The 9,131-nt window shown below is 37.7% G+C and overlaps 1 protein-coding gene across 1 annotated transcript; it reads left to right on the forward strand.

Moving 5' to 3' along the window:
- The first annotated feature begins 1,603 nt into the window (after nt 1-1,603).
- On the forward strand, nt 1,604-2,215 carry LOC116140233 (secreted RxLR effector protein 161-like). Its single transcript, XM_031425858.1, has one exon. It carries the CDS (start codon nt 1,604-1,606, stop codon nt 2,213-2,215), a length of 612 nt encoding a protein of 203 aa, XP_031281718.1.
- Nucleotides 2,216-9,131: the final 6,916 nt, after the last annotated feature.

The following is a 9,131-nucleotide window of genomic DNA, read 5'->3' on the forward strand; positions in this document are numbered from 1 at the left end:
TGTTTACTACAAACATGCCACAAAATGTTCTGGGGGGATGCCATTTTGACATCTACCTATCTCATCAATAGAATGCCTAGCCGTGTTCTTTCTTTTGAGACACCTCTTCAGAAACTCCATACATTTTTCTTACCTCTCGCTTCAGCTCTAATCTATCTCTAAAAGTGTTTGATTGTATTGCTTTTGTTCATGTTCACTCTCAACATCTTACCAAGTTAGATCCTAGAGCTACTACGTGTGTTTTCATTGGTTATTCCCCTACTAAAAAAGGCTACAAGTGCTATGATCCATCTACCAAAAAGGTATTTGCTAGCCTCGAAGTTACATTTTTTTTTTTAAAACACTCCTTACTTCCAAAAGCCTTCTCTTTAGAGGGAGAATTTGAGTGAAGATTGTTTTTTGGACTTTGATCTCTCTCTTTCCAAGCTTAGCCCAAACACTAAATCTGACCTAAACACTCAGCTTGAGCTTGTCACACCATCTCATTTTAATATACCATCTAATTTTAATATACCATCTACAGAAGAAAACTTGAACTCTGGGGGAACAAAATGACAAGGAGCCAATTGTTTATTCAAGGAGGTCAAACTTGAGGAATAGGGAGAATCTCACACATGAAACACCAAGAGAGTCAGAACCAGTGGTAGATCCGAATACTCACGAGTCTCCTCCCAAACCAGGTAATTCTAAGTCTCTTGATTTACCTATTGCACTTAGAAAACAACCTTGGTCATGTACTCTTCATCCTATTTCAAGATTCGTATCATATAATACTCTGTTTATTAAGTTTCATGCTTTCACCTCTAACCTTGATAGTACAGAGTTTCAAAGAATATTCAGGATGCCTTGAACTTCCCAAATGGAGAGAGGCAGTAATGGAAGAAACTCGGGCACTGAAAAAAAAAGTGAAACTTGAGAGGTGGCCGATTTACCAAAAGGGAAGAAACCAGTTGGCTAATAGTGGGTGTTTACTATTAAATGCAAGGTTGATGGGATGATAGAATGTTATAAAGCTTGCCTGGTTGCAAAGGGATTTATAGAAATCTATGGAATTGATTACATAGAGACGTTTGTACTTGTGGCAAAGTTGAATACAGTTAGGGTTCTCTTGTCTTTAGCAGCAATTTTGGATTGGCCTCTTTAGTAACTTGACATAAAGAATGCATTTCTGAGTGGAAAATTAGAAGAAGAAGTCTTTATGACAATACCACCAGGTTTTTTGTAAAGGGGGTGAAGAAAACCGGGTGTGTAACTCAAGAAGTCCCTTTACGATCTCAAACAATCACCAAGAGCATGGTTTGATAGATTCGCAAAGGTGATAAAGAATCAAGGATATCACCAAGGGCAATATGATCATACTATGTTTTTCCAGCAAACTGGAGATAGGAAGAAGACAATCTTAATTGTCTATGTCGATGACATAAACCTAACTGGGGATAATATAGTAGAAATGGAGAGACTGAAGAAAACTCTAGCCAAAGAGTTTGAAGTAAAAGACTTGGGACAAATACGATATTTCTTAGGAATGGACGTTGCTAGATCAAAAATAGGTATTAGTGTTTCTCAATGAAAATATGTCCTTGATCTTCTTACTGAGACCGGCATGCTTGGGTACAAATTGAGTGACACACCGATCGAAGCAAGAAAAAGAACAGACGCTGTCAGAAAACTAGTGGAAAGAGACAGATATCAGAGACTAGTTGGGAAGCTTATATACCTATCCCATACTAGACCTGACATTGCATTTGCAGTCAGTGTGGTAAGTCAAGATATGCATTCACCAAAGGAAGCTCACTTAGAAGCTATGTACAAGATTCTTAGATACCTTAAGGGCTTCTCGAGTAGAGGATTATTCTTTAAGAAGAATGCAAGCAAGGAAGTAGAAGTCTTTACCGATGCGGATTGGGTTGGTTCGACAGAAGATAGAAGATCTACCATCGGGTATTGCACCTTTGTATTTGGAAACTTAGTAACTTGGGGAAGCAAGAAACATAATGTAGTGGCTATAAACAGTGTTGAAGTTGAGTTTCGAGTAATTGCTCAAGGGATATGTGAAGTTTTGTGGCTAAGGAAACTCTTGGAAGAACTTCAGATCATAATAAAATATTCAGTCAAACTGTACTGTGATAAAAAAGCAGCCATCAACATTTCTCTCAATCCAGTTCAACATGACAGGACCAACCATGTAGAAGTGGACAAACGTTTCATTAAGTAAAAAGTTGAAGATGGAATCATTTGTACAACCTATGTTCCTATGAAGGAGCAAACTACAGATATCTTCACCGAAGGGCTTTTTCGGCAAAACTTCAATGATTTCATTTGCAAGTTGTGTAACGCCCAACATGGAGGTACATGATTTAAATTAAGTTTTATATCCCTTAGTTAATTTTTGTTAGAATTATTTTAAGAGAATATAAAGAAAATGCCTTAAACTTGATTAAGGGTAAAATAGTCTTTTCAATCAAAATTAGTTAAAATTGTGGGGAGTGAAAAGAGATAGAATTTCATAAAGAATACAATAAAAATGAGGGCATTATGGTAATTGACTAAGGGACAAGGATGGAATTTCCAAAAAAGTGTAAGGGCAAAATGGGAAAGCATATTTGTAAAATAAGATGATAAGGGTTTGTAACCTTTATTTCCTTCATTCCACCGCCACTCTTCTCCTCCATTTTCTCTCAAATTTTCATTCACTTCTCCAAGGAATTTGAGGGCTTTTGAGTAGATTTTCTAGCTAAACGATTTTTCAACCTAGCAATCAATAGTGTAACCTCCCATTAACAAAGAATTAGAGATCTCTAAAACTTTTGAGACGAGATAGAGGTAATCTCCACCATGATTCAATTGGAAGAGATAATTCATCTTTTCAAATCATGGTGGAATTTAGTGGGAGGAATTATTGCGAATGGGTTTAGTCAATAAACTCGTGGTCGATGCCAAAGAAAGTTGGGCTACCTTACCGGTGAGATGAAGAAGCCAACACACGCCGCCTCTCTGCACAATGGAAATCAAAGAACTCAATGGTGACCTCTTGCTCGTCAACTTCATGAAGCCCTCCATGCGAAAGACGTATCTCTTCCTTACACAGTGAAACAAGTTTGGGATGCCGTTACACACAATTCTGATGGTGAAAATTCACCAATATCTTTGAGATCAAGACTCAATTGTGGCAAATCAAGCAAGAGAGAGAGAAGTCACTGACTAGTACATGGAAATGATGTCCGCTAGCAGAACTTGATTTCAGTTTCGAAGAAGAATGGGAATGCGCGGGATAGCGCTAGGTACAAGAAGAATCTTGAAATGAGCGGTGTTTGAATTTCTCGCTGGGTTCATCGAGATTTGGCGATGTAAGGGGACAATTCTCAGTCGCCACCCCTTCCTTTATTTCGCGAAATGATTTCAGAAGTGACAAGAAAGAATGAGGAGATGTGATGAAGGATAATGCTAATAGTGAGCCTACTCGGCCTGAAATTTTACCCTAATGACTTATGGGCTTCAGACACACGAGGATACTTGTTGGAATACATGGGAAGCCGCTGATTGGAAACCAAGGCAGAATAATAGAAATCCTGGCTATCAAGTTGCGATTGATAATTAGGCTGAGAAATCTCAAGAGGTGAATGGAAAAATTCCACTTCAAGTAAAGCATTTAATCCTAAGCAGCTAGAGCAACTCTACAATTTTCTCTAGCCTCCAACCTTTTGGTCAGTTTCCACAAATGTTTCCTCTACTTTGTTAGCCCAAAAAGGTAATTTTTGAGTGCCTTAAGTACCACTTTTTGCACAAAATCCCTTGGATTATTGACTCCGGTGCTTCAGATCACTGACGATGCTTACCATTTGTTCTCCGCGTACTCACCTTGTGTGGTAATCTTACTTTAGAATTGCAGATGGCTCACTCTCATTTGTTAGGAAAAGGAGTATCCGAATCACTAATTCTATAACCCTTGAGTATGTTCTCCATGTCCCAAATTTGTCCTATAATTTATTGTCCATTAGCCAGCTAACAAAAAGTTCAAATTGTTCACTAAATTCTTTTCCTTTTATTGTGTTTTCCAGGACCTATCACCAGGGAAGATGATTGGCAGTGCTAAAGTGTGTGAGGGACTCTACTATTTTGAGAGCCAATGTGAGGAACAATGTCAAATTGCAATTTGTGATTCTGATCTGTTTCTAGGGATAGTGAAATTTTGTTATGACATTTTAGAATGGGTCATCTTATTTTCAATATTTAAACATTTTTGCCTTCCACTTTCTCGAATAAAAATATTTAATTTTCATGTGAAATGTGAATTAGCGAAGCATCAATGTACCTCTTTTTTAATCTCAATAAACCCCAAATGTTTACCATGATTCATAGTAACTTACGGGACCTTCTCACATTCCTAATCATAACCGCACAAAATGGTTTGTTACATTTATTGATGATCATACTTGGGTTTGTTGGGTTATTTGTTGAAAGTTGATGTTCATGCTGTATTTATTAATTTCCACTCTGTGATTCAAACACAAATCCAAATCCTCGTATTGATAATGGTACAAAATATTTCAACACTATCTAAGGAAATTATCTTAAAAACATGGATAATCCACCAAAGTTCATGTGTTGACACTCCTCAACAAAACAGGGTTGTTGAATGCAAAAATGGACATCTCCTTGAAGTTTTCGGGCCTTTATGTTACTACAAACATGCCACAAAATGTTCTGGGTGCCATTTTGACATCTACCTATCTCACATAGAATGCCTAGCCGTGTTCTTTCTTTGAGACACCTCTTCAGAAACTCCATACATTTTTCTTACCTCTCGCTCAGCTCTAACTATCTCTAAAAGTTTGATTGTATTGCTTTTGTTCATGTTCACTCTCACATCTTACCAAGTTAGATCCTAGAGCTACTACGTGTGTAAAATAAGGAAGAGCTCAAACAAGAGTATAAAAAAGATAAAGCATAACCAGAACATCAGCAAAAAGGGTCTGAAGGCATCCTACAAAAACAAGTTTATCTTGTGATAACACATAAATACTTATTCACAAGAAAGCACTGACCCGATCTTCTGAGTTGGCCTAGCCGTCCCCGTAACACTGACAAGCTCAGCCTCCAGCTCTTTTTTCTTCAAACAATAGAATGACAAAAATGCTAATAAGAAACCTGATTCAGTTGTAGAGGTGAAGCGAAGAGCGAAATGAAGAGAAAAAGGAAAACGACGGCTTGTCTAGAGCATGTCGGGATCCTCAAAGGTACCCGCCACGCCTTCCTACCATTATCAGCCAATCCTCATTCGCCACCTAAATTTTTTATCTGGGGTTTCAATCAATTTCAGAGCAAGAGATCGAAATTCACTTGCAAGCAAGTCTAGGTTTTGTTTCAAATGCAATAGAAAAGGAATTGGGTGTTTTTACATTTACCTAGAACTAATAATATTTCCTCCCTAATTAGTTTTCCAAATTTCGTCCCTAGAAATGTATTTTTTACAATCAAGGACAAAATCATATTTCGTCCCTAATAAGTTTTCCAAATTTTGTACAATTAGCGACAAAAAATTTCCTCCTAGAGAAAAAAGGTTTCTAGTGACAAAATTTTTCATCCAAAAATAATAAATTTCGTCTCAGAATGATTTTCTTCCATATTATTTCATCCTGCCCTCCATATGACTAGCGAAATCCATGGTTGGTATGGGTTGGAAATTGATTGCTAAGCATTTTATGATGAAATTACAATTTCGTCCCCTAAAATGACCATTTTGGGATGAAATTGAATGTGTCCCTAAATTAAAAATTTATTTTAGTGTTCCTTTTTCATTCTCACTGTGTATTACAAATTAACCCCAATTCTTTTACAATTCATTCAAGAAATACAAAATCATTCATTCTTATTTCATTCATTCTGATTACATGGTATCAGAGCATAATATGTGTACTTCTCTACTATGCCTATGACGCGTTTATCAACTTTCGCTTTGGCGAACAAGCAAAACCGTCATTTTAAGTCGATCCATCACCATTAAGGAAAACTTCAATGAATTTTAACCTCCCCTAGTAGAAGTGTACCCTTCGCTTTGGCGAACAAGGTTCTGACGAACAGTGGTTTGATTAAAATCATGGTGTTGGAAGGCATACGCGACTTAATATACTTTAATTGAGGGTTTGTTATTTAATGTCTCACCAGATTATTATCTTGAGATTTCTCAGCCTAATTATACAAATTACATCGAGAAGGGGAGAAAGGTAGGAGACGCAGGCCCTATTTAATAAATTACAACCATACATACCCAAAAATTTTAAAACATTCACCATAGGTCTAAGGCTCATGTACCGGGCACCATGCAATATACAAATAAGTACATGGCATACATTTAAAAAACAATCAATTTTTGAATTGGATGGGTGAATCATTAATTACCCCCTGACAATCTGCAGATCCACATTTGGTCAAAAAGTTTTGAAACTTTTCACTTTGGCCTTTACACACTCGAAAGTGTGCTCGCTGCGGCGGTGGATTAGATCGCCGCAACGTGCACTGATTTGCATTGCGTACATGCACCACGTACGATCGCCGCGGCAAGCACTGATTTTAGTCAGCGCGCACCTTAGACTGCGATTACCACGGCGATGAGTTATATCACCGCGGTGAGTGCTGATATTCAATCAGCGATCGTGTTAAGGACGATCGCCGCGACAATGGGTTATATCGCCTCGACGAGCGCTGATTTTGCAATCAGCGAGTACACCAAACAACGCACGCCGCGACGATGGGTCATATCGCCATGGTGAGCGTACACTGATCTGTAGCATTAGATCAGTTCAACCAGCCACCAAAAATATGCCAAACGGATTTTACAATCAATCTTAGCTACTGATTTCAACAAAAATCCATGACCCAATATATTCCAAAATTACAGATCATCAACAAAATAAATTAATCAATTAATTGATTTCTTAAAACATGCTTTCATGGCAGATTTTGTGCAGATTCATCAAGGCAGTATGTTATCAATCAAATACATGTAGTCAACCATTCATAAAAACTGTAAAATCTGGTACCCTAGACACTGATACCACTATTAGGAAATGATCATACATGGTAGCAGAAAACAAAATTATTTACAGCATGGATTGTTCCTTAGAACCAAGATCAAGGCACAAATTTACAGTTTATACATTATATTAGAATCTGCAGAAAATTCAGTCTAGAGTTAAGAAATCATATGCACGTTTGGAGGCTCTTCCAACTTGTCTCTGAACGGGTTTCGCTACTGACCCAAGAGTAGGATCGAACCAATGTAGTCCACACGAAGATAAACCTAAGGAACTAAAGAGGGATTTGCTAGATTCTCTTTAGTCTTAAGAACCAAGAAGGAATCAAATAATATTTGATTCAACCAATAAGGCAAACTGGCGTGGGAAGAGAGAAAAAGGGGGTTGGAATTTTTGTAATAGCCTCTTTCTACTCAAATACTCATAAAACATGTACATAATAAAATAGCATAAAAAGGTTGGGCCCAAATTTTTCTTTTATTAAATATATACATTCTTTAAATACAAAAAGTTGTATCATGTACAAAACATCAAAACAGGGTGGACAGTGTAGCCATTTCCCTTCTCTTGTCGATGCCCATCCGACCGTGTCCTCACCTAGATCCTGCAAAACATGAAAAACAACGGGGTGAGCACAACTAATGCTCAGTAAGTAAATCCTCTACGCACATTCCCGTAACATCTCTCTCTAATTCTTTCCTTATAGTTCTCATTTATTCTCTCTTTATACTTCTCACTACTTTCTCTTTCTCTAACTCTTTTACTAACTCTCTTTAGTAGTCACGGCCTCATCTTACCGAGGCACGGCGGGACTCGCTCCCACTCTAGACTTCTACTCATTTTAGCCGATCGGCTCGGTTATGCATGGATTCGGAACCCTTGGCCATGTGGAGTATATAATCTCTCTCTCGGGTACTCTCGGGTATAGCCCTATCGCATGCACTCTCACGGGCTACACCACTTTTCTCTCTCTCATGCTCATGCCGCTCTCTCAATGCGGCGTACATGGAGGAAACTCTACCCATACTCACGGGTTTCCCATCGCATACCTACTCTATTCTCTTTTCTCTTCGTTCTCTAGTGCTCATTCTCTCTTCTCTCTCTTTACTCTTAAAGTAGCTTATACTCACATTCTCTACTGTGTCTCAAGCTACTTCTTAAGTGCATAAACAATGTGTATGGATAGTCATGCCACTAATGCACTAATGAAATGCCAAATACAGATTTCGTCAAAACAGTCATTCTGCACAGGTCACACTAAAAAGGCCATAACTTGCGTTTAAACATCGGATTGCTACGATTTTGGTCTCGTTTTAAAGCTTAAAAACAGGGCTACAACTTTTCTGTTTTGGTCTCAGCCCAGTTAATCCGTAAGATGCCCAAAATTCATTAGAAAGTTACGGCTGTGACAGGGCAGATTTCACTTAGGCATTTCCTCAAACAACTCATGTGCATCCAAAGCTCTACTTATCTATAACTCTACTCTTCTCTTAATCATCCAAAATGGGAGGAAAACCCACTCATACAACCATAATTCCTACCAAAGAAAACACTCCCAAAAATATTCATACACAACTCCTCCAACTTTAACTCAAACTCAACTCATCATTATGCAATCACAACACTTCTCATAACTCAATTAAATTCATATCAACATGGATAAATACTCATAACTTCTCAATTTCTCAGCAAGCATCATACATACATATACATACACAATCTTACTCAAAAGCTTATTCAAAACTCAACTTGGTTGGATTTACTTACCTTGTGAGGGAATAGCTTCTCTAACACTTTTCCTTTCCTTTGGTAGCTTGATTTCTCTCTACAACTTTAACAACAACAAACAACATAAGACTTTAACCAAAACATACTAAAACTCTCATCTAAAGCAGAATCCTTACCTTAGGATGCTTTAGATTAAAATCTACTCAAAACTACTCAAAAAGTCCTGGAAATCTTGAAGATTGGATGGAGAATTGAGAGAAGTTAGAGAATGGTTATGGCGGTGGAAATGAAGAATAAAGGGTTTCTCTACACTTTAAACTTTTTAACTCATATTATAACCACATTTCCCATTTTGCCCTTGCTCTTCCT

Source organism: Pistacia vera, unplaced genomic scaffold (genome assembly GCF_008641045.1).
Source record: "Pistacia vera cultivar Batoury unplaced genomic scaffold, PisVer_v2 Contig366, whole genome shotgun sequence".
Classification (NCBI taxonomy): Eukaryota; Viridiplantae; Streptophyta; class Magnoliopsida; order Sapindales; family Anacardiaceae; genus Pistacia; species Pistacia vera.